This window comes from Paralichthys olivaceus, chromosome 20, assembly GCF_024713975.1.
Source record: "Paralichthys olivaceus isolate ysfri-2021 chromosome 20, ASM2471397v2, whole genome shotgun sequence".
NCBI lineage: Eukaryota > Metazoa > Chordata > Actinopteri > Pleuronectiformes > Paralichthyidae > Paralichthys > Paralichthys olivaceus.
This window is the reverse complement of record NC_091112.1, coordinates 12,111,544-12,138,091: the sequence shown is the minus strand read 5'-3', so window position 1 is coordinate 12,138,091 and position 26,548 is coordinate 12,111,544. Positions and strand designations below refer to the sequence as shown.

Below are 26,548 nucleotides of genomic sequence, written 5' to 3'. Positions count from 1 at the left end.
CACAGTCCTTTCTCTTGGGCACTTATCTGTCGTTATTCATCATTTAAAAGCTCATGGACATTGAGTGCACAGATTTGGTTTGATTAGGATTTAAATGTACATTCTTGTGAGAGCACAGTGACCCTTAATGATGTTAACATCATCGTTCTTTCCAGTTGCCTCCTTCTCTCATGCCAGGCTTGGACATAATGTTAATAAATCCACTTGTAAGAAAAAAATAAATCACTCACCCACTTCATTTATCTATTTATGTATTTTATTTGTGCAAAACGCATGAGAACTTAAACCATCCACGCTAGGAAATATTTTGAGCATAGAATATTTGAAATTTTGTGCAATTTCACATTGCATCCACTTTTCTATTTATGTGATATCGAACCATCGTGAGGGAGCTGCAGAGAGCCTGTCTGCCAGCGGAGGGCAGAACACTGTTCTCAGGTAAACACTCAACACAGCAGATCCACTCCACCCACCGCTCTGCCCCCACACCGACATGTAAAGGAACTACTCTCATTCAACCCAGTGTACTAGTATCACAGTATAATGGTAGTTCTATGTAGTTGTGAGAGTATTTCACAGAGGGGATGTGTGACCTGTACGGGAGTGACGCCCAGGGCCCCGCCCACCACAGCATCTCTCTGATAAAACAGTCCGCCCTAGCGACGAGGCAGTGGCGAGCCCTGACAACAGCGTGTGAACGGCAACGTGATGGTTCCCTCTCGGTCAGAGCGATGGCCACAGGTATGAAGAGCGCAAACTAAGCTGACTGTGTTCACACTAGTTCTGTAAATGTCCAGTTAACACGGTAATACTCACTCACTCTGCAGCTTCTACACGGAAACTTTGACTGAAGACATTTAAGCTAACGCCGCTTAGCAACGAGTGGAGTCAGCACAACTTCAAACTTCAAACTGACTGTGTCTTTCTGTGGAATGACCTTTAGCCAGGCATCATTTGTATATATATTATATATATATAATATATATATATATGGAGAGAGAGAGTTGGGCTCCTGTTAAAACAATGTACAACAATCTGGTACACACGAATGTGGTAGGACTTGGCAGTGATGTCGATGGAACATGCTTAATGACTGAAACTGGAACACTGCTTTATTTTCAATAAATTACATACAAAAGACTCAAATGTGCTATGCATTCACTCCTGTGTCTGAAATGCTGATGGTGTGAAGCTGTTATGAATGTATCATTGGCTGATGAATGTTCATGCCTTTAAAGATTTCTTAATATTGAACTTACTTTAATCCAGTCCTAAACCTGCTGTTTGTGTCTGGTATTGCAGCTCTGTAGCGCTTTTTAAGGTTCTATTATTAATATTTACCATCACTGACACAATATGGGATTAACAAAGACAATGCTATAATTTAATTTAGTTTTTTATTATGATCTGCATTTGCACAAATTACACATACAAAAAAAAAATCAAAAATCAAAGGCAAATATTTACACATTTTGAATGTCTATCTGTTATCATTTTTCAGGCTGCCTTTAAACAGTGTGAGAACAAAGGCAGCTGCCCCTAAACACTGTGACATCAGAGACAGCTGCCTTTACACCATAGACTGTGGCAGGTTACGTTGACACCGGAAGTGCCCCTACGAGTTACCGCGGACACGATTTGATCGATCTTACTGCTGAAAAGCTGAGCAACATGGAGCGACTGACGAAGGTGACATCATCACGTTAATGTGTGAAAATGATCCATATAATAATAATAATATCAGCAGGATGTAATGTGTCAAGGAGGCCAGGGAGCCACGTTTAGATGGTCAGAATTACATTAATTCTGCAATTAGAGAATTGTGTGCACTTGCAATACTGCATGAAAAGTATGAATGTTATACTGCACTCACGTGATTAAATATTTCATTTTAAACACTACAATGAAAAAAATACATAATAAGGCATTTACCTGACTGTTGTGCATCTGTTGAATGAATAAGACTTGTGTAGTAATGGTCAAACATTACTTTAATTTTTTAAGTTTAATTTTCTATTTTTTTTCTCCTGAGTAAATGACAATAACTTTGTAATATTAAGAAAAGTGCTACATAATAAAAGTTTATTATTACATTACCATATAACACACCAGCAAAACATTTTACAATCTGAGGTAGACAGATCAATGTGTTAAAAATCCTTGCCACAACATAAGTATTCTATAAATATAAATTGAACCTTTGTCATATTCCCAATGATGAAAATTACATTGCGATGTTGTCAATATTCATTTACTGACCTGTCCCTTGTGTAGAAAAAATATTAACTCATAAGATATATTTCATTCTGTGTTCTTGTGTGAGCTACAGATGGAGGATGACTCTGTCTGTGATATGAGTCAGAACAGAGGATTTCTTTTACCCCCACCTTTCCCAGCATCTTGTAGCGCAATACCCTCAGAAATGCATCAAGTAAGGATGTCAATCACTCTATTACATAAGAACATGTAAGTTGTCAACCCCTGTGTGCCACAATCTTTAACATTCACTCTGTTATTTCACCTTAGATGTACTTGAGGCACAGCAGTTACCCACCCATCCTTCAGCCCAGTTGTATGACTGTGGCAGCTCCTTTGAAAGAGCAGCGTCATAGCCGCACTCCCAGTGAGTCTATTGCAAACAACTTCAGCCCCTGTGCCCAGGACCTGAAAATTAATAAGCTCCAGCAGAGACGATGCACGCACCGTCAGTCGTTGCCAAAATCAGCAGAGCCTTGTATCCTTTAAAGTTCTCATATCACATTGTTGTATAGGTGACAAAGGGAGGTCTGTCTGAAATTGGATATGTCTTTACTTCGCTTTCTGGTGATCACTTAATATTGCCCTAGAAACTTCTAATAATGGATTTTGACCTTAATAAAGCATTTAGCATCTTTCCCACAAAGGAGAAATGAAATTAGATCGAGAAGAAGGTAACTATGCCCTTATAACAACTAAGTTCATTAATAAATATGTTTATCTTCCAGCACTTGATCGGAATTCTTCCTTCTTTCACAGGGATACAATAAACCTTTACACCCCCAGCAGCCAGCCTTTGAGTCCAGAGGAGCAGCTGGATATCATGCACAGCCAAGAGGAGAAGATGAGGGCCACACAGACTGAACCTACTGAGGAAGACTTACAAGCAAGTATCAGCGAATTCAGTTCAGAGCAACACTTGCTGATTATTCAGAGTCTTGTTTTTCTAACGCATTGATGAACTGGACTTTACTCACACAGAGGTATATGTACTACATCACCAATGGTGTCGCCAGTTCAGTGCTGGCCCCACAGCCAGAGCAACAGATGATGAAATTCCTGCGCGCGCTGCCTCCTGACACTAAGGATACAAGTAAAAATATCCGGACTTTGAGGAGTAACCTGATAGAGGAGATCAAAACAGATTATGACTTCGGTCTCAAGAAGAGCATAGGTATAAAACAATAGCTCCAGTGATTCTTCAGTTATTGGCAGCGTTGCTTTATCTAGACACTTAAAGCATACAGTTTGAATTTTTAACACTGATGTATTTGTTCTTGTTTATTCTCAGTGGACTACATTCTAATGGACCCGTCTGAACGCCAGCGACTGTCAATATCCAACATTCCCAAGCCCTTCCCATGCAGAGTGATTCATGCACCTGTGCCCTGGGGAGCTAGTTACAGGGAAGCGCACTCGTGGCAAAGCCAGCATCTCTTTAGAGTCAGTCCCCTCATGGTCCTACTGCAAGATGTCTGGCGAAACAGGTAATACAGACGTGTAATGCACTGTCCATTCAATGAATACCACATTTCACTGAATGAGTAAATGGGATTGAAACAGGAAAACAGGAAATGTATATTTCCTCCAGCTGATACTGCTCATATTGCTTTAGAGCTAAATCACTAGAGCTTCTGGCTGCTCTTTGACACCAGAGATATGGTGTTAGATAAAACAACAAAATAGCATCAACATGGTGGTGTGATGTTGAATTTCTGTATTAGTTTGTCATATTTGATGAGACAAAAACTGTAAACGTAAAAAATATCTTGAACAAAGACGGTCCAAATAATAACTAATCATTCTCATTACAGCTTCTCATCTTTGAGATTTGTCAGACTTGAGGACCTCTTCTCCACCAGCCTCCCCCTCCTGCCATCTGAGTTTGAAGAATTTGTCCGGAGACAGTGCCAGAATACCAGAGAGGAGCTGATCCAAAAGTGAGTTATGCCATCTCACCAGGTGGTCTCGAAACAGCCAGTCTGTCAGCAAGACTCTAAGTGAGACTTAATTAGTGAAGTGTTGTCTCGTTGGTGTATAGGTCTGCAGTATGTGTACACAACCAATACAGCTAAACCTGTTGTAGGTTCAGGCTCAAGTTTCCACTTAGTCCTACCCCGTGTCGGGCTGCCTTTTCAGGGGATTACTTTCCATAGCACCTCACTTGAGGATTGCATTGCATCCTTTGTTGAAAACATGTTGTATAGCCTGTTAGACCATGTAGCAGCCCTGTAGAATGTCTGACTGTGTGACTGAAATGTGAACCATTTTGATTTGTTGAAACTGGCTGCTATTTGTTTATTTTCATGTTTGGAATTTCTACTTGCTTGGATACCATTATTCCACAGCAGAATGGTTATCCCATGCCAACCATACTCAATTCAAGGGACCTTATCTCTATCGGAGTGAAAGCTCTCTTGTAACAGCTATAATTCAGATACTCCTCCAATAACGTTATGTAACACCATGACAAATGAGGAAAAAACACATGAAACAATGAGCAGCAGACTGTGAGCTGTAGTGTCTTTAAGTAGAAAACAAGAAATGTTTAATATACATGTTACATTGCAAATGTTTTTTTCTAAATCTGATTTCCACCTTGAACCTTTTGTTATTAATGTATTTTAGTAAAATGTTTGAAACATATAAATATAAGATCATTTAGTGGATATCTTTTAATGCATATAACTTGCAACCCTAAATTGTATATGTATATAACTGAGCTGCACCCATCTTCTAGGTGGCTGCCCATCTGTGTAACACAGTTTGAGACCTCTAAGGACCTGTGGTTGTCGCTCAGACCCAAGAATAAACAGAAGGCTCCAGTCTGTGTCCAGGAGTTTTTCAACTGTGCGGCAGCTCTCATGTCATTGGAGCTCCGAAGCCTCGTCACGGAATCTTTACAAGACCTGCTATCTTTCTTCACAAGACATCAGGTCAGTTGAATGGTTTCTGAAATGATACAGGGCATATGCAACATGTTGATGCTTCTAAGAATTCCGACCTCACTTATCATTGTCTGCCTTGTTTTTAAGGAGGGAAATGACTTTGGGGAGGTTTTTGACGAGAAGAGGAACCTTCAGTCAGTCCTGCTGCTTAAGCTACAAGTTGATGAGCCAGGCATTGACTTTTGTCCGAGCTTCCAGGAGTGTTGGGAGATCATTCATAGAGCCTTCATGGAAATCATTAAGAGTGCTGAGAAGCTACCAAGGGTACAGTATTCCCTCAGCACCACAAACTGCTACATATTACACAAAGTTTTCTATATTTTGTAATTTATACAACACTATAATATGTGCTTCTCATGTTTGTTTGACCAGGTGGAATGTTACCTCTTTCCCGATATCAAGAACTTGTACCTTCGCACTGTCAACCCTGATGAATCGTTGGTTATAAATGTAATCAATGAAGTTGAGGATATTTTCAACAGGAACACTGTTGGACCCAAAAAGTAATGAAACATCATCTGTATTTATGTTTCTTTGCACTATGAATACTATTATTTTTATTTGTGAAAAATAAATAGTTAAACTACTTTTAATTTTTTAGGTATTTGAATGTGTATCAAAAATACAGCAATCTACTGGACAATACAGAGAAGCAGGAGATATCTGTATTCCTCAAAGAGAAACACTCGTTAGAAGGATCTACCAGAGTAATTAAACCTTTTCTTTCCTTCTAAAATCTACCTATAACATTTTCTTCTCTTTCAAGAAGCATTTACGGTTATGTCCTATCTCCCCCTTTCAATGTTCAGAAAATTGAGAGCATCCATCAGTTGTGGGATGAGAGCGCCTCGCTGCCTGTGAAGGTGCATCTGTCCATGTTTTGTCTGTATACTGGCAAGCTAAATGAAGACCTGTGTGATCTTGCCAAGAAACTGAAAGACAAGATTGCCACGTCTGAAGTGGAACAGAACCGAGAGTTAAACAAAGGGTAAGAGTGAACTCTGTGGTTCAGCATACTGTATTCATTATCCTGTTTGCATACATTTAAAAAGAGATTCAATTTTAAGTATGAGTTATTGATCTCTTCCAGCATCTGTCAAAAATATATGGGGATTATGGAGACCGTCAGAAGCACCCCAGAAACTACAGAGGAGTTGGTGTCACTCAACGAGTACATTAAAAAGACCAGGGAAGTGACCATTCACCAGCTGATGGATGAGATAGATGAAGCGCGACACCGCCTCCTCTTCCTCTTGGACTATGCCACTCTGCCATGTATGTTAAACCTCTCATGATATCTGCAATTAAAGTTGAAAGCAATGACATATAATGTACAAAGACACTACCACAGATGACATACAATGCAGTAGCTAGACTGAAGCCCTATCCATATGATGGTATTTATCACAAGTGCAAGAAAGCAATTGCTTATATAACTGTCTCCTTTTCTTCCACTTTTCCAGCTGAGGACTTGAGGCTGAACTCCCGTGTTTTCCAGTGGCCCAGTCAGATCCTGACTGAGCTTGATGACAGCGAGACTCGTTTGGCCACCACGATAGAACAGGCCAAGGACTATCTTCAAAAGAGGTTTATACAAAGGACACTTTCCACACCTGTCGTGCAACCACCATATTTGTATTGTAGTGTTTGACACAAATTCTCCATCTCTAGCTTTCTTCAACATAAGAACTTTGTGGTGCCAATGTCATATCCACTATGTCCTGTTTTTTACTCACCTCCCTCTTATAGTATACAGCAAAATACTTGATTTATTAAATGTTGACAACTAAAACAACTGCTATATTGCCTTTTGACTATCTCAGGATATCAGCGTTTGACCAGAGGCTGCAGGAGGTGGACAAAGAGATACAGGCCTTCAAGAATAAAGAAGTGATCATCATGATGGAAATAGAAAACAATGTGGAAACTCTCTCTCAAATCACTGCCAACCTTGAGTCTGCTGTCACTGAACTAGAGGTAAGAGACACTGCACTATGACAGTCACAGATGTTTTAGATACCACTAGTGCATGTGTGATTATTTTTCTTCTGAAAGCACAATAACAATATAGATAACTTTTGTACCCAAACAAAATGCAGGTATTTACTTATCGTGGAAATCATACTCAGAGCTAGTAGGATAGTAGCTTGAAAATAGTAACACCAATGTCATTTCTACAGGATATCAACAAGGAAGAAACGTTGCTGGAGAAAGAAAACAGCCAATTCCCAATCCTGCAAACCATGATAGTCAACAAACAGCCATATGAACAGCTCTGGGGCACAGCCCTAAACTTTCAGACCAAGTCTGAACTGTGGATGAATGGTAGATAAAAAAAATTGCCAAAGCCACTGTATGTTATAAGCTCTAGATGGAACAAATTATGATTAGTGGCATGCAGCTAGTACTTGCAACATGCACAGTTGTTCACTTCAACATACTTTATCATCATTTCATTCCTAGGTCCTTTCCTACATCTGGATGCTGAGAAGATCTCTGATGAACTGGATGTCATGCAAAGGATGATGCATAAAATGACCAAAACTTTCTCTAGTCTCCCTGGGTCTTGTCGTGTGGCCAAAAGCTTTAAAAGCAAGATAGACAAGTTCAGGCAGCACCTACCCATCCTGACAACGATCTGTAACCCTGGTATCAAAGACCGCCACTGGGAGGAGGTCGAGTACATGTTTTCTGCTTCATTAGATCTTCTTACGCTGATAGAAATCCAGTGTCAGGTTCACTTTGTAAGGACCAAGTGTCCTGCATCTCTTGTGATCCATGAAATCACTGTGAATAATTCATGACACTTTGGTCTTCCTACAGATTAGCAGCATTGTAGGTTTTGAAGTCAAACCAGATGTGAGCAGCTCCCTGCTGAATATGTTGGACCTGGGGCTGTCCAAGTTCTCTGACAAGTAATGTCCATTACTTTCATTGTAGCGTTTTCAAATACATGTAAAAAGCAAATCAAAGTCAGGAAGATTTAAAAAACCAGGCCCTGTCAGGAAAAAGTGATGGATTTTCTTTTCTTACCTCTGCCCTAGGATGGTAGACATGGGAGCGGCAGCCAGTAAAGAGTATTCTCTAGAAAAATCAATGAAGAAGCAGAAAGAAGAATGGACTGACCTCTGCTTCTCTTTCTCTGCATACAGAGATACAGTAAGAAAAGCACACACACATTGTCATTGTTATTTTCTTCTGCAAATTACATTTTTATGTTGAATTATTGCAACCTATTGACTTGTTATGCTGGTCACGTTGTCGTCAACTGCCCATGAATTTTCACACTGTACATTGACATTGTACTAAATTCACTTTATTCTTTAATAATAGGGTACTAGTATTCTATCAGCTGTGGATGAGATCCAAGTGCTTCTGGATGACCACATTATTAAGACTCAGACCATGCGAAGTTCACCTTTCATTAAGCCAATAGAGACTGAATGCAAGGTAAGACATAATTCTTTCAAATTAGACACTGCAGATGAATTATGCGTAACACTCTATGGTGGATACAGGTGTTTTACTGTATACATCCTATAGGGAGCTGTGGATGACATTATTGTCTAAATGATCATTCAAACATGATATGAGTCAAATGGATAAAATTCAGTTTGTGTGATTTTAAGGAACATTTTCTGTGTAGGGCTCTGCCACATAAAAATATAAAATATTTCATTGTACTTGTGTTTTCAATGAGAGGTAGTCTCCAAGCATAATTTCATTCCACAAGTAATAAAATATCCTGATCTAAATGAACACAACCTCATTTGTGCCATTCCAACACAATTGTGTAAGATAGAAGCAACAGAGTCACACAGAAATACATCCATTTTATCATTTTAAAATTTGCGTTCATTGGGTTTAATTATACTTTTTTTTTGTATTGCATTTCTTTCTCTATTTTTTTCTTTTCTCTTATTTTATATATTTGTGTTTTTGTTCAGTTCATTGATCATATTTGCTTTTGTTTGATTATTGAAGCATTTTGTAAACTCTACCTTAGAAAGACACAACTATATAATGATAGTTATTATAATGTGGTTACTCTCCTCAGCAATGGGAAGATAAGCTGCTGAGTATGCAGGATATCCTGGACTCCATGCTTAAGTGTCAGGCTACTTGGCTCTACCTCGAGCCCATCTTCAGCTCGGAGGACATCATTGCTCAGATGCCTGAGGAGGGACGCAAGTTTGCCACTGTGGACAACTCCTGGAAGGATATCATTGCAGAGGCCGTAAGATCCTCTTGACACAGTTTCTTGTTGTTGTTCACTTGAATGGATCTCATGTATTTCACTTTGACTTCTTTGTTCACACTATCCCAGATGAAAGATCCCCATGTGCTGGTGGCTACAGGCCAGACTAACATGCTGGCACGCCTGCAGGAGTCCAATGTGTTCCTAGATGAAATCCAAAAAGGTCTCAATACCTACCTGGAAAAGAAGAGGCTATATTTCCCAAGGTTTTATAACCATTACAAACAATAACACGACTAATGATAATTTTCACTATTTTGTTTGTAAGCTGTTGAAGAACATTTGCTCTAGCCTTGTGAGTTTATTGGTATTGTTGAAGTTACACTACCCCAAAATGTGTATTTTCTTCCTTAAAGCCAAATTGCTACGAATCTACTCAAAGCTTTTCAAATTATATATACTCATCATTGTCATATTGTTAAAGTAACAAGGTGTTAGTTTGTGATAAAATTGCAAAATTGTTTACATACTCATGATTGCAGAAGAGATGAATGTCCAAACAGACTGATTTAAAACATAGGTGACAACTTTCAGGGTCCTGTTTGTCTGTGTCAGTTTCCTCTGTCTTCTTCATCGTCATCGTTTTCCTCAGGTTCTTCTTTCTGTCAAACGACGAGCTGCTGGAGATTCTGTCTCAGACCAAAGACCCCCTGTGTGTGCAGCCTCACCTGAAGAAGTGTTTCGAGGGCATTGCCAAGCTGGAGTTCAACGAGGACATGGAGATCATTGGCATGATCAGCTCTGAGAAGGAGACTGTGCCCTTCACAGAAAAGATTTATCCAGCCGAAGCCAAGGTAAATAAGATTTGTTAATTATCTCAATAGTTTCCTATATTTTCATATTAAATGGATGCATATATTATATATATCTTGTTAGAAATGTTCAAGAGATAACATCGTGAACAACTGCATGTGGTCGACTGTTATCATTTTATTTTCAGGGTATGGTGGAGAAGTGGCTCCTGCAGGTTGAGAAGCTAATGCTCAAGAGTGTTCGAAATGTCATCCATCAGGGAGTAATGCAGTATGCAGAGGTATTATTTCTATGTATCACTTATGAAGCCAGCCATCAGTTCTTTGGAGCAGAATTAATATGTAGAGTGACAAAAAAATGAATGTTTATCATGACTATTTGTTTAATTTAATTAATGTTTTCTTTTCTGTAGTTGCCCAGAAAGGAGTGGGTGTTGCAGTGGCCGGGCCAAGTAGTCATTTCTGCTTCCTCCATCTTTTGGACAACTGAAGTGTCTGAAGCCATCCAGAACAACTCCCTGCCTGTGAGTCTTAAGAGCTACTTATTTTAACTTCCAAACACTTTAGAAAGACAACTTGTAAAATTACAATATATTGCATTTATTATACTGTAGTCTAATCTGTTTACTGACTTTAAATTCCAAAGTCCTATCTAGAGAAGTGTAACAACCAGATTGCTGACATTGTGGAGCTAGTACGTGGGAAGCTGCCGGGAGGAGCAAGAATGACTCTTGGTGCCCTTACTGTGATTGATGTTCATGGTAATTTCCAAATATCAAATATTCTGGCAAAACATTTTAAAGGATATCGTGTATTTATCTAATCCAACTCTTTTCTTGACAAAGCTCGAGATGTTGTGGCGAAACTGGGAGAGGACCGTATCTCCTCGCTGAACGATTTTGCATGGAATTCTCAGCTTCGTTACTTCTGGGAGGGTGGCGATGTGATGATCCGCATGATCACTACATGCCTGAAATATGGCTATGAATATCTAGGAAACTCCCCTCGTCTGGTCATCACACCACTCACAGACCGCTGCTACAGGTATAGCTAGTTCTTTTTATCTGTGGATGTAGAGCTGCAAAAATAAAGGTAGTTCTAATAATTTTTATCTTCTTATTTTGTTAAATGCCACAGAACTCTGATGGGGGCTTTGAAGTTGAACTTAGGAGGAGCTCCTGAGGGTCCTGCCGGAACTGGCAAGACTGAGACCACAAAAGATCTGGCTAAAGCTTTGGCTAAACAGGTATACCGAAGCTGTTTTCAGTAAAACACTGATCTGCATTTTATTTCTGTGTTTTATTTAGTTTTTCACTGTTCTGACATTACATCTGTTGTTTGGTTCTAGTGTGTGGTTTTTAACTGCTCTGACGGGCTGGACTACAAGGCCATGAGTAAGTTCTTCAAAGGACTTGCTCAGTCTGGAGCCTGGGCCTGCTTTGATGAGTTCAATCGGATTGAGGTGAGCTCTACCATTGTTACAGCAATCAAATCTGTGTATTTGCTCAATTTTACGCAAACAAGTTATATATAGATGGTAGTGTAAGATTTATACATAAATATCTGATGAATATAAAGTTTAGTATTGTAGACAAATATGCTAAGTTCGGCCCCTCGGGTAAAGGATAAGGTTTATTCTATTAGTCATTATAGTTTTTAGAGGCACAAATTAATTTCTACATATTGACAAAATTAGTTTTCCTCTAATGCAGGAAGCCAGACTTGGATCATTTGCAGCTTAGCAGGCGGTAGAGATGCAGCCTCTGCTTTAATGTGAATCTGGCTGAACAAAGATAGTCACTGACAGATTTTAGCTCATACAAAATAAAAAAACTGAGATTTATTTAAAAAATAGGCCTCACTCATAGATCATCCACGTCATAGAAACAGGAAACTGCCTTTAATTTTGGAGCTGACTTGTCTGCTTTTTTATCTTTTGTAATAATGATATAATATTAATCTGAACTTTGGAAGGATTAAACTACACACCAAAGTATTTATGTTAAACTGAATACACATGGAGGAGTCCCTGTAAACAACAAACACACTTTACAGCCAACACTAGTTTATAGCACTTAAAGGTTCAGTGTGAAAGATTCAGGTGAAAGAGATCTAATAGCAGAGACTGAAAAAGTCCTTGTGATGTTTTCAGTCACATTTGGTCACATTGCAATTATCAACTCAAACTCAAAGCTATGTTTTATGAATGCATTGTGATTATTTATTACAGTTTACTGCAAAACATTCACAAAAATCACTTTTACCCAACATGTTTTTATATGTCACAGGTGGAGGTGCTGTCTGTGGTGGCACAGCAAATCCTCTGTATACAACATGCCATTGCCAAGGACCTGAAGACCTTCAATTTTGAGGGGACAACCCTCTCACTAAACCCAACCTGCTCTGTCTTCATCACCATGAACCCTGGTTATGCTGGCAGGGCCGAGCTTCCTGACAACCTGAAGGTACATACTTTTATCACTAAATGGATCCACCCCTAATTGAGAGGTAAATATCCTGCTGTAGACAATAAAATGCTGAGAATGGACATACACCTGTCAATTCTCTCTTGTAGGCTCTTTTCCGCACGGTGGCTATGATGGTTCCAGACTATGGTCTCATTGGAGAGATCTCACTATACTCCATGGGCTTCATTGAATCTCGCAGGTATGAATAGAAAATGTCTTTTATGAAATATTTATTGCACATGCTTTTTTTATGAGCAAGGTCTATTTAGTTCATGAAACAAACTCAAATCTCTCTAATTGTATTGACAGTCTGTCCCAGAAGATTGTGGCCACCTACCGTTTGTGCTCCGAGCAGCTGTCCTCCCAGCACCACTATGACTATGGTATGCGAGCTGTGAAGTCTGTGCTGACGGCAGCAGGAAATTTGAAGCTGAAGTACCCAGATGAGAACGAGAGCGTGCTTTTGCTCAGGGCACTGATGGACGTCAACATGGCCAAGTTTCTCGCACAGGATGTGCCTCTGTTTCAGGTGACACATTTTATACAAAAGCCAATTTCAGTGTGTTTGTTTACTTTTTCTATTCGGGCCTCAGTTGGTTTACTAACTATTCGGTTGAAACCTTCATCTGCTGCCCACAGGGTATCATCTCTGATCTATTCCCCGGGGTCGTCCTTCCAAAGCCAGACTATGATCTCCTCCTCAAGGCTGTCAATGACAACATGGCTAAGCGCAACCTCCAGGCTGTCCCATGGTTCATTGGCAAAATTATTCAGGTACTAAAGAGGAGCATTGCTGTGTAATGCTTAACAATAATAAACGTTGATTAGCTAGTTCCTATACTCTATCCAAATAAATGTACTGTGATTTTCACTTTGTGTAGGTGTATGAGATGATGTTGGTACGCCATGGCTTTATGATAGTAGGAGAGCCTCTTGGAGGAAAAACGTGTGCCTATCAGGTCCTTGCTGCTGCCCTTGGAGACCTTTACAAAGGTAGCGTATTACTTTTTTTACCTGCTGGCTCCTAGCAAGCCAATAATACACACTCTGACTGAAACAACTTTTCTTTAATAGATATGATAACATTTATAGCTATTACTTGTTATTAGTTGGTATAATTATTTATTCTCTCCAATTCTCATCATTTAGCCAAGCTGATGGATGAGTTTGCTGTGAACTACAGCATCATCAACCCCAAGGCCATCACCATGGGACAACTGTACGGCTGCTTTGATCCTACCAGCCACGAGTGGTCTGATGGTGTCCTGGCCACTACCTACAGGGATCAGGCTATCTCCACCTCAGAGAAGCGACAGTGGATCATCTTTGATGGGCCCATTGATGCTGTCTGGATTGAGAACATGAACACTGTGCTGGATGACAACAAGAAGGTATCATCCATTTTGTTGCCTTCATCGTTTATAACCAGATTATCATGATATTGTGGGTATTGTGTGAATATTTATGGTATGTTTAGACTTCACCTTTTGATTTAGCACAGTCAAATGAGAATCCTCTCTTATTCTCTCGTTTTACCGCCAGCTTTGTCTGATGAGTGGTGAGATCATCCAGATGAGTCCCAAGATGAGTCTGATCTTCGAAACTGCTGATCTGGAGCAAGCCTCTCCAGCTACAGTTAGTAGGTACGTGAATCAAATAAATATATTCTGCAACCTTTATATAAAGTTAGTGTATTTCCTTTTACATGTAACCTTATGTCTGAAGGTGTGGGATGATCTACATGGAACCTCAGCAGCTGGGCTGGACTCCTTTCAGAGACTCTTACATGAACACTCTGCCTGAAAGCCTGAGCACTGAACACAGAGAGCTGGTGAAATTACACACATGCACGATTGACTCATTGAGGCCTTTTATATTTCTTTTGGTATAATATCAGATGATGTGTCTCATTTCTGCTTGTTTGGTCTTGACATCCCACAGATATTGGACCTGTTTGATTGGCTAGTTCAGCCGTGTCTGGACTTCATAAACATTGAGTGTCGCTTTGTCATTCATGCATCTCCCAACCACATGGCTTGTAGTCTAATGAAGCTGTATACCTGCCTGATCAGTTAGTAATAATTACATTTTATTGATAATTTATTGAACAATCGATGCATTTTTCTCAGAGTGGCTGTTTGACGTTCATGTCTTCTGTATGGCTAGATGAAATGTCTGCATCAGGAACCGATGACACACAGAGTCTGTCCAGTCAGCAGTTAACCATGTGGCTGCAGGGCCTCTTTCTGTTTGCTGTAGTGTGGACTCTGGGTGGAACCATCACTGGGGACAGTCGCAAGAAGTTTGATATCTTCTACCGCAATCTGGTCATGGGCCTGGATGATCAACACCCTCGGCCGAAGAGTATCAAACTTAAAAAGAACAAAATCTTTCCTGAGAGAGGTCAGAAAATTTCCAAAATAATTATGTATTATGTATAGTTATCTCAATTTAAATATTTACTTTAGTGCATGATGTTTATTTATTTTTTGTAGGCACTGTCTATGACTTCTACTTCGATAAAGATGGACAAGGACAGTGGAATGTATGGACTGATTCAATCTCAAATGAAGAAAACATCATCCCAGCTGGAGCCAATGTGAGAATCTTTAGGTCACATGCAGGTTTCTCCTGCATGCCACGATTCCTTTAACAATTTTTTTCTCTGCCAGGTGTCAGATCTCATCATTCCAACTGTGGAGACAGCACGTCAGCTCTTTTTCCTGCGGACCTACCTTGCACATGAAGTACCTATGCTATTCGTGGGGCCGACCGGCACAGGCAAATCTGTCATCAACAAAAGCTTCTTGGTAGCGCTGCCTAAGGAGAAGTACACACCTAATTGTATCAACTTCTCAGCCCGCACCTCAGCAAATCAGACCCAAGATATCATCATGGCAAAGCTGGACCGAAGACGGAAGGGTGTGTTTGGACCTCCTATGGGAAAGAAGTGTGTCATCTATGTCGGTAATTACTTAATACTATTATTGACAGAGGATATCACACAAGAGACTGTGTGTAAATGTAATTTTAATGTACAGATTACAGATAAAGTTATCCCTTTTCCACAGATGACCTAAACATGCCAGCTAAAGAAATCTATGGTGCCCAGCCCCCAATTGAACTGCTTAGGCAGTGGATAGACCACCGCCACTGGTATGACAAGAAGGACACCTCCAGACAGAACCTAGTGGATGTGCTGTTAATGTCTGCAATGGGGCCTCCTGGTGGTGGGAAGAATGACATTACAGGTATGTTGAAATAATAGGTTAGGGAATTTGATGAAGGAAGCAGCATTTAACTTTGATTAATACATTTTTTGGAAATGCTAGGCCGCTTCACTCGTCACTTCAACATACTTTCTATCGACTGCTTTGATGACAATACACTGACAACGATCTTCAGCTCCATCACTGACTGGCATTTCAGCAAAGGGTTTGATGCCTCTTTCCAAAGGTAACTGATATATCTTTTAATATTGTACAATAGAGGAATGCTATGAACTATCTTTTTTCCAAATGCTTATTTTGCTTTATGTCCCAGGCTTGGTAAGATCATGGTCCAGGCCACAATGGCAGTCTATAAGGACACTATCGACAGCTTCCTGCCCACCCCCTCTAAATCCCACTACATCTTTAACCTGCGAGACTTTGCTCGAGTCATACGTGGTGTACTCCTGACTCCACACACACACATGCAGGTAAGAGCAGAAACATTAGAGAAATGTATGGATTAATTGTTAGGAATTGTTCATCTCTTCATATATTTTGTCCATTAATGCCAGGATGGAGACAAACTGATCCGCCTGTGGATCCACGAGGTTTACCGTGTTTTCTACGACCGACTCATTGACAGCCACGACAGAGAGATGTTCTTTAGCATCGTCAAAGAGAGAACCATGAAGTATTTTGAACTGAGTGTTGAAAAGGTGCGTAGGTACACACAAACACACATGCACATATACGTATTCTGGCAAATTTGTGAATCTAACTGATTATGAATCAGTTTCCACAGTTTCTGCATTTATCACCTAGTTGGAAAATTTTAATCTTAGGACTTCTAAGTGGAAGGGATGTTAAGAGCTTAATCTGGAATAATACATATTTTTTCTTTTTGTATGTGATTTATTTCACACATGGTCCCTGACAACTACATGTAATAAACGTCAAAGTAAGTCAGCTACTGAGCAGCACTGCAGGAACAAAGCTTTTAAAAAACACAAAACAATGGTTAGAGAAGCTGCTACCTTGAGTAATGTAGTAGTGTTCAGATTAAATACTGTAGCTCTTGTGTTTAATCCTAAATCTCATCTATCTTTATCCAGCTCCTGAGTCATCTCAGTCCAGATGGCAATGTGGTGGATGAGAGCATCCGTAGCTTGCTCTTTGGTGACTATGCCAAACCTGATTCGGACACTAAGGTCTATGATGAAATCAAAGACTTGAACGCTTTGCAAGAAGTGATGGAGTCGTACCTGGATGAGTACAACAACTGCAGCAAGACGCCCATGTCTCTTGTTATGTTCAAGTTTGCCATCGAGCACATTTCACGCATTTGCCGTGTGCTGAAACAAGATAACGGACATCTTCTGCTTGTTGGTATTGGTGGATCAGGGCGTCAGAGCGCCACCAAGCTGGGCACCTTCATCAATGATTACATCTTGTTCCAGATTGAGCTGACCAAAAACTACAGCTTGTCAGACTGGCGAGATGACCTCAAGCAGATAATGCTTAAAGCAGGCATTGAGGGCAAGAGCTTAGTGTTCCTGTTTAACGACAGCCAAATTAAGGATGAGGCCATGTTGGAAGACATCAACATGCTGCTTAACACCGGTGATGTGCCGAACATCTTTGCTGCTGATGAACGTGGTGAAATCCTTGAGAAAATGCAGGGAATCGCTCGGATGGAAGGGAAAAAGATTGACGCAACCCCAATCTCAATGTACAACTTCTTTATCGACCGTGTGAAGGCCAACCTTCATATTGTACTAGGTAGGTAGGAACATGTTTTTTGTTGTTGTTGTTTTTTCAAGTTTTACAAAGTTGTTGTAACTATGAATCATTTTGCTCACCAGCCATGAGCCCCATCGGCGACGCATTTAGAAACCGTCTTAGGATTTTCCCCTCCCTTATCAACTGCTGCACCATCGACTGGTTTCACGATTGGCCAAATGATGCTCTGGAGATGGTGGCCCACAAGTTCCTCGAAGATGTGGAAATGGAGAGTGAAATCAAACTAGAGTAAGGACATAAATAAGTAAATATTACTTTTTCCAGCTGCTTAACACGGTGCAGTTTTCCTACATTTTGTTTTTGTCATTGCCACAGGGTGGTGGAGATGTGCAAGACCTTCCAGATGAGTGTTGTAGAGCTGTCTGAAAAGTATTTCTCCAGATTGAGGAGACACAACTATGTCACGCCCACCTCCTACCTTGAACTCATCCTCACCTTCAAGACTCTGCTAACAGTCAAGAGGAATGAAGTTGACTCTGTAAGGAACCGCTACCTCGTTGGGCTTCAGAAACTGGACTTTGCTGCATCTCAGGTGATTCAACCTTTGTAGTACTTTCACCATAAATGTTATCTTGTTTGTCCAACTAAATGAATTGTATTGATACACCCTATGATCATTTCATAATGTTTACAGGTATCAGTGATGCAGCAAGAGCTCACAGCTTTGCAGCCAGAGCTCATCCAGACCTCAGCTGAGACAGATAAGATGATGGTTAAGATCGAGGCAGAAACAGTGGAGGTGGACGCCAAGAAAGAACTAGTGTCTGCAGATGAGAAAGTGGCTAATGAAGCAGCAGCAGCTGCGAAAGCCATCAAGGTATTTTAGGAGCAATGGCATATTTTGCTTGTTAGAAAGTATAACGTTTTTTGTATCCATTTACATATTTAGAGATTTTTATACATCACTTTTCTTTCAGGATGAATGTGAGGGAGACCTGGCAGAAGCAATGCCTGCACTGGAAGCTGCCCTGTCAGCCCTGGACACTGTAAAACCTTCCGACATTACATTAGTTAAGTCGATGCAGAACCCACCAGGTCTAGTCAAACTAGTCATGGAGTCTATCTGTATCATGAAGGGCATTAAACCGGAGAGAAAACCTGATCCTAGTGGCTCAGGTAAAATATTTTAAGTTGAAAGAGTCTTCGTAATCCATAGCGTGTAGTAAGGTTTGTAAGATTAAATACATCAAGTGTTTGTGTTACAGGTAAGATGGTTGATGACTTCTGGGGCCCTTCCAAGAAACTCCTGGGAGACCTAAAATTTTTGGAAAGCCTCAAAACCTACGACAAAGACAACATCCCTGCTGCTCACATAAAGAAGATCAGAGATAAGTTTATCAACAACAGTGAATTCGAGCCATCTGTTATTAAGAATGTCTCCTCGGCTTGTGAGGGCCTCTGTAAATGGGTGCGGGCGATGGAAGTGTATGAGCGCATATCTAAAATCGTGGCCCCAAAGAAGGAGAGTTTGAAGCTAGCGGAGGAAGAGCTTTCTGTACAGATGGAAATGTTGTCTGTGAAGAGGGCTGAGCTGAAGGAAGTAGAGGAGAGACTGCAGAGCTTGAATGATGACTTGACAGCCATGGTTAACAAGAAGAATGAGTTGGAAGAAAACATTGAGCAGTGTTCTCAGAAGCTGATCAGGGCAGAGCAGCTGATTGGAGGACTGGGAGGAGAGAAGGACAGGTGGACCGAGGCTGCAAGACAACTAGGGATTAGGTAAATCAAAACATACTTATCATGCATGTTTATGTATTAATTATGATGTGTGATGTGGTGTTCCTGGAGTTAAACACAAATCATATTGATAATATTTTCCCTCCGCAGATACACCAACCTGACAGGTGACATACTCCTCTCTTCAGCAACAGTATCTTACCTTGGGGCTTTTACAGTAGATTACCGCATAAACTGTCAGGAACGGTGGCGCATCCTTTGCCAAGAGAAGAAAATCCCCTGCACGGAAGACTTCACCCTCAACAGCACTCTGGGTAACCAGGTGGCCGTCAGGGCGTGGCAGATCGCTGGGCTGCCAGTCGACTCCTTCTCAACAGACAATGGTATCATTGTGTTTAACTCCCGTCGCTGGCCCCTGATTATTGACCCTCAAGGTCAGGCCAACAAGTGGATCAAGAACATGGAGAAGACAAATAATCTTACTGTCATCAAACTGTCAGATGAAAACTATGTGAAAGTTTTGGAGAGCTGCATTCAGACTGGTACTCCGGTTCTTCTTGAGAATGTTGGAGAGGAACTTGATCCTGTACTTGAGCCTCTGCTGCTGAAGCAAACCTTCAAACAGCAGGGCGTGGAGTACATGAAAATAGGAGAGAATATTGTGGAATATTCTAAAGACTTTATGTTTTACATGACCACTGGAATGAGGAACCCTCACTATCTCCCTGAGGTGGCTGTCAAAGTCTGTCTGCTGAACTTTATGATCACTCCCCAGGGGTTACAGGACCAGCTTATAGGGCTTGTAGTGGCACAAGAGAAACCTGAGCTGGAAGAGAAGAAGAACCAGCTCATTCTGGAGAGTGCTGCCAACAACAAGCAGCTGAAGGATATCGAGGATAAGATCCTGCAAGTGCTCTCTTCCTCTGAAGGGAATATTCTGGAGGATGAAACAGCAATTAAGATCCTGTCTTCTTCCAAGATTCTCTCAGAAGAGATATCTGAGAAGCAAAAAATTGCCAGTGTCACTGAGAAAGAGATCGATGACACTCGCATGGGCTACCGTTCAGTGGCTGAGCACTCGTCCATCCTGTTTTTCTGCATCTCAGAACTGGCCAACATCGAGCCTATGTACCAGTACTCCCTGACCTGGTTCATCAACCTCTATCTGTATTCCATCAGGGAGAGCGTAAAGAGTGATGATGTGCCTGAGAGAATCAACAACATTGTTCATTACTTTACACTCTGCATCTATAATAACGTGTGCCGCTCACTTTTTGAGAAGGATAAGCTGCTCTTCTCCCTGCTGCTCACTGTAGGCATAATGCAGGGTAAGGGCCAGGTTGATGACCAAGTCTGGCGCTTCCTCCTGACAGGTGGCATTGCATTAGACAACCCTTATCCCAACCCTGCTACAGAGTGGATGTCTGACAAATCTTGGTCTGAAATTGTCAGGGCCTCTAAACTTCCAAACCTGGATAGTTTCTTTGAACACGTCCAAGAGCACATCTCCAAATGGAAGAAGCTTTATGATTCAGGACAGCCCCATAAAGAGCAGTTGCCTGACCAGTGGAGTGAGTTGGTGGGGATGGACCGAATGGTTGTGATCAGATGCTTCAGGCCAGATAAGCTGGTTCCAGCAGTGCAGGATTTTATAGTAGACAACATGGGACAGGCTTACATCGAACCACCAACCTTTGACCTGGCAGGAAGCTACAAAGACTCAAACTGCTGCTCTCCTCTCATCTTTATTTTGTCGCCAGGATCTGATCCAACTGCAGGTGATTAGCCAAAGACTTTCCTAATCATTCCTGAATTTATTTTTGATTTGAAAAAGTCAATAATGTATCCTTGCTATGTTTCTTCAGGTCTGCTGAAGTTTGCTGATGACGTAGAAATGGGGGGCAGTAAGACCGAAACCATTTCGCTTGGGCAGGGACAGGGACCCATAGCAGCTGGGATGATCGCCAAAGCCATCAAAGAGGGGACCTGGGTGGTACTGCAGAACTGCCATCTGGCCACCAGCTGGATGCCCACTCTGGAGAGGATCTGTGAGGAAAATATCACCCCAGAGAACACACACGCCAACTTTAGGTAACAGATTCTACACAGTAAACTTCACTGACAACAGTCTTTCTTTCATGGTGAACATCATAAAGACAAGCCTCTTTACTTTTCTTCACAGATTGTGGTTAACTAGTTATCCGTCCGACAAGTTTCCAGTCAGTATCCTGCAGAATGGACTGAAGATGACCAATGAGCCCCCTAAAGGAATAAGAGCAAACTTGCTGCGCTCTTACCTGAGTCACCCCATCTCTGACCCCACCTTCTTTGGCAGCTCCAAGAAACAAGTCATCTGGCAGAAGTTCCTGTTTGGTCTTACTTTCTTCCATGCACTGGTACAGGAAAGGAGGAACTTTGGACCTCTGGGTAAGACATAAAATACATTTATCTGCAATTAAAGCCTTCAAGTATTTTTCTGTAATCCATTTTTTTTCTAAATACCCTGTTGCTAATTTTTAATTTAATTTAATTTTGGTAATAAATACAAAATGCATATATAAAATGTTGAAAAAATGTGTGGGGTGTGGTAGAAACCAAATATAACCAAACATACAATACAAAATTAAAACAAGACAAATTCTTCAATGTAGGTTATATATTAGTATGAAAGAGAAAATGAAGTATTAAGTTATATTAGTATAACTGAGAAAAATAAACCCGAACCCTATTTTCTCCATTCTCTCTTCAGGTTGGAATATTCCCTACGAGTTCAATGAGTCTGACCTGAGGATCAGCATCAGGCAGATCCAGATGTTCCTGGATGAGTATGATGAGGTTCCACTGGCAGCCCTCACATATCTTACAGGTGACTTTCATAGCTGTCATTTATTTGGACCAGTGACATTGGCAGTATAGTGATATCCTCAGTTGTTAGGTCAACCTTGAATCAATGATCGATATGAGCTGATGTATATCTATGCCTATTTTAGATTTGGTCATTTAGAGGTAATGTTATTAGAATTTATTGCATTTCTGAAAAGATTCTCATCGTAAGTTTCAAAGTCCCTTAGAGCTCATACAATGTGGTCAGTGACATTTGTCTTTTGTTCTCTCTTTACAATGACATCTATGATTCAAAACTTTAATTATAACCTGTCAGTAAGCATCACATGAATATCCTCTCCTCTGGTTTTGATGAGTGCTTTTATTCTTTTTAAAGGTGAATGCAACTATGGAGGCAGAGTGACAGATGACAAAGACAGACGACTGCTGCTCTCGCTCCTCTCCATCTTCTACAGTTGGGAGGTGATAAAGCAGGAAGGCTACCACCTGTGTGAGGGAGATCTTTATCACATCCCAGCTCATGGCCCCTATCAGGTATTGTCTCTTGTAAATTCTTAATTAATGTTACAGTGTGCCGCTGCCACATCCACCATTAATAAACAAGAAAAAAACACGGCAGCAGGGGATTTAACTTCACCCACAGTACAGTATTTGTCAGAAATTAAATATAGTTAGGGTTAGGGATCCCACTGTTGAAGACCAGCGTTATAAATTAAGTAATCCTATAAACATCCTGGCTGATAAAGAAATTAATTTTATCTAATGTAATTCTTTATTCCAGACATACGTGGACTACATTCGCAAACTGCCAATTTGTGCCGATCCTTGCGTGTTTGGACTTCACAGCAATGCTGACATCACGAAGGATAATCAAGAGACCAATCAGCTTCTGGAGGGCGTTCTGTTAACTCTGCCCAGGCAGATGGGAGGCGGGGCTAAGTCTCCTCAGGTTTGCACTGCAAGCAGACAGACATTTTTGGCTTATTTCCCAGAGGAAATATACAAGGTCACAGATTTTGTCTGATACACTACCTTCATCTGTCTTCTGTTCATATTGTAGGAGGTTGTGGATGAGCTTGCAGAGGACATACTGTCGAAGCTGCCAGCTGACTTTGACATAGAGATGGTGATAGATAAATACCCTGTCGTGTATGAGGAGTCTATGAATACAGTTTTGAGGCAGGAAGTAATCCGCTTCAACAGGTACGTGTGTTGCTATGTAATCAACAATTCAGCTTGCATAATTCAAATGTTCTGTGTGTCTGGATACTCCTGTTTCTGAATCACTCTCTCTTCCTGTCAGACTCACACATGTGGTGCGGGTCAGCCTGGTGAACATCCAGAAAGCTATGAAGGGCCAGATTGTTATGTCTGCCGAGCTCGAGAACATCTTTAACAGCATGCTGGTGGGCAAGGTGCCCGTCGCATGGGCAGCCAAGTCATACCCCTCTCTCAAGCCAATGGGGAGCTACGTGGCCGATCTTTTAGCCAGACTGCAGTTCCTACAAGTAAGAATTATGGTTCTTTCAGGTCACACAGACCTTGAATGATGGGAACACATTTAGAATCTGACTGGAAAGATCGACGAAACACATACTAAGTAGTTAAAGTCCAAATTCAAGCCTCATTATCTTCATGTATAAGAACAAATTCCTCTCTAATTATAGCACTAGATAATTTTATAAATTTAGGTGGCGCAGCACCTAAAGTCTAGACCATGAATGACATTGCTTGTTTTCAAAATGCTCATAACAATAGATGTGCTTGAATGTGTTTCAACAGGACTGGATAGATAACGGCCCACCTACGGTCTTCTGGCTTTCTGGTTTTTACTTCCCGCAGTCATTTCTAACTGGAGTGGCTCAGAATTTTGCCAGGAAGTACACCATCCCCATAGACTACATTGGCTTTGAATTTGAGGTATGAAATTTCTACTCTCCTCAATACTTTCCCAATCATAGGAATTTTTTGACTAATACTCTGCATCGTTTCCCAGGTAACCAAAGAGGAGACCCACATGGACGAGAAGCCAGAGGATGGAGCCTATGTTAAGGGCCTCTTCATGGAGGGTGCGCGCTGGGACAGGGAGAACATGGTCATTGGAGAGTCCCTCCCCAAGATCCTCTTTGACTCTTTACCCATCATCAAGCTTAAACCCGGTGAGATGGCCAAGTTCCAACATGAGGGCAACTATGTTTGTCCCGTGTACAAAACCAGCGCTCGCAGAGGGACCTTGTCCACCACAGGCCACTCTACCAACTACGTCATGTCCATCGAGCTGCCCTCTGACAAGCCAGAGAAACATTGGATTAACCGCGGTGTGGCATGCCTCTGCCAGCTGGATGACTGAGATACAGCTGATTCTCAAATCTTTCTATATGCCAAAGGGAAGCCTTTGTGTTTGCATGTAAAAGTAAGATGCAAAAGTCTTATTCAAGACATTCTTTTAGTACTATAGTACTATTGATATAATTTAGTTTAAAACTGTAAAAAACTGACTCTAGTTCTAGTACTTGGTTGCAGTGCATGATTAAACCATGTGGTATTGTGTGTTTGCACTATGATGCACTTTACTCCACAGGTTTATTTATGGTTTGTAGTTGAAAAATAACTTTTATTACCTTCATTATTTGAGACCTGAAAAATCAATGACTTTTCTATTACCTTTATGACCTTTCTATTACTTATTTTTGAAGGAAACTTATTCAAATAAGTTTCCTGTTTCAATTCCTGTCTCAAACTGCACCTACAGAACCAGTCTGAACTGGCTTAGACAAACAGTCTAGCTCCATCAACACTCTGAGATCCCTGTGACTCTCTGTGTTGATTCTTTCTGCAGAGAGCCCTTAATAAAATACACAAAGGCAAATTTGGTAATCCAGCCTATTGTATTTTCAGATTTCCATCACAGGTTCTATTTTTTTCACAGTGGGTGGTGGACTATTATAAAGATTTATAACTTGATATTTAATAGTCAACATATAGTCGATAGCCATGTGTGATGTCCATTTGTGTGTTTATGTTACTTGGCTGAACAGTATATTTTTCCTAAAATGGATTCGGAAGAGCCTGAAAATATTTACTGCAGCATCCTTTACTTAATACTTCCTCCACCACTGTTGAAATTAAAATCTGAATCTATTTTCTCAATGCAAATCACAGAATTGAGACACAGTTCCAGCAGCAATGTGTTCTCAACATAAACACTAGATAGCAGCAAAGACACACCAGTATTTTCCACACGTATCTCATCCTTTGACAGAGGTGAAGAGTATATGAGTGGTGGATGACCAACAAATATTAAAAGACTTTCTTTGTGTTAATTACACCTTAATATGAAATAAAGTCTGAAAACAAAGAAAGGTGAGAGATCTATAGATTAATTTAACACTTTAAAGGTGAGAGTGAATAGTTGACCGGGGATGATACCTCAGTAAGAGCTGAAAAAAAGATCTAGATAACTTAGAAAAATGTTTTCGTGCATGTTTGTGTAGCTATAAATATTTTTTATGGGAAATAAATGTCTTCATTTTGATGAACATAAACTTTGCCAATTTATCTTGACCACTGAGTCATTTATTTGTGATATTTGCATCAAATTGTCGGACCTCATTTGTCAATGAAAAACAATTCTAATTCAATTTCTGCTCTGATTTAGGGCTGTAAAAGTCTTGATAACGTATCATACACCTGTAAATACCACTGAGGTGACTGAACAATCTGGCAATGAACGGAGAGAAGACAGGTTTCTTGTAGAGCTGCTGATAATGTGATTGAGACCGAGTGTGGAGCTCGTGCCAGATGCCAGGAGTAGAGACTTGACCTCTAATGAAAATCAAAACTGAAGGTTCCATGCCAAGAGGAGCAAGACAGAGACGTACTGTATCTTCCAAAACCTAATGAGAGAAAATTCAGGTTTATGAGCAAGGTGTGCAACGTGTTTCACATGTCATACTCCATATGACACTGTGTTTTATTGTGGAGGAACTACACTGAAAATGGACCAAACAAATTGGTGATCAGTGTAAATATCACAGCTCATCCGTTTGTGTCACTGACTTTTGCACCGACCTTGATTTGTGTAAGTATACTGGAATAACTGTGTCAACAAGCAAAGTCTTTTCAACTATTTAAACCATGCTGCTTGTCCTGTCTTGTTGCAGAGCCGCTGAAGACACTGCAACTGAAAAAAAGGGGAACTAATTCCTTTTATTTGGCATTTACCCTTGAGCAAGGAATCTTGGCATTTATCCCTGAGCGATGCATCACAATAATTTGTCCCTGAATCCTCGAGCAAAATGTGTGACCTTGCCTTCTATTGCATTTTAGAAAG

The 26,548-nt window shown here is 40.7% G+C and overlaps 1 protein-coding gene across 1 annotated transcript; it reads left to right on the top strand.

Moving 5' to 3' along the window:
• The first annotated feature begins 1 nt into the window (after position 1).
• dnah3 (dynein axonemal heavy chain 3) lies at positions 2-25,084 on the top strand. The gene is made up of 63 exons (XM_020090856.2): positions 2-741; positions 1,502-1,689; positions 2,330-2,431; positions 2,527-2,734; positions 2,888-2,930; positions 3,016-3,142; positions 3,238-3,430; positions 3,548-3,743; positions 4,071-4,196; positions 4,997-5,192; positions 5,292-5,468; positions 5,577-5,707; positions 5,806-5,911; positions 6,014-6,192; positions 6,295-6,479; positions 6,668-6,791; positions 7,028-7,181; positions 7,385-7,529; positions 7,668-7,879; positions 8,028-8,119; positions 8,249-8,363; positions 8,538-8,654; positions 9,262-9,441; positions 9,532-9,668; positions 10,055-10,256; positions 10,403-10,495; positions 10,628-10,738; positions 10,861-10,975; positions 11,060-11,258; positions 11,352-11,460; positions 11,563-11,676; positions 12,503-12,679; positions 12,790-12,881; positions 12,992-13,211; positions 13,322-13,456; positions 13,564-13,675; positions 13,832-14,073; positions 14,225-14,325; positions 14,408-14,513; positions 14,624-14,753; positions 14,849-15,085; positions 15,178-15,281; positions 15,355-15,649; positions 15,754-15,933; positions 16,015-16,138; positions 16,226-16,382; positions 16,467-16,610; positions 17,007-17,673; positions 17,757-17,922; positions 18,010-18,226; positions 18,329-18,511; positions 18,612-18,810; positions 18,900-19,413; positions 19,522-21,149; positions 21,237-21,462; positions 21,554-21,798; positions 22,121-22,237; positions 22,592-22,749; positions 22,997-23,164; positions 23,276-23,418; positions 23,519-23,723; positions 23,998-24,135; positions 24,212-25,084. The coding sequence occupies exons 2-63, from the start codon at positions 1,672-1,674 to the stop codon at positions 24,563-24,565; spliced, it is 12,090 nt and encodes a 4,029-aa protein (XP_019946415.2). The 5' UTR covers positions 2-741; positions 1,502-1,671; the 3' UTR covers positions 24,566-25,084.
• The last annotated feature ends 1,464 nt before the right edge of the window (positions 25,085-26,548 follow it).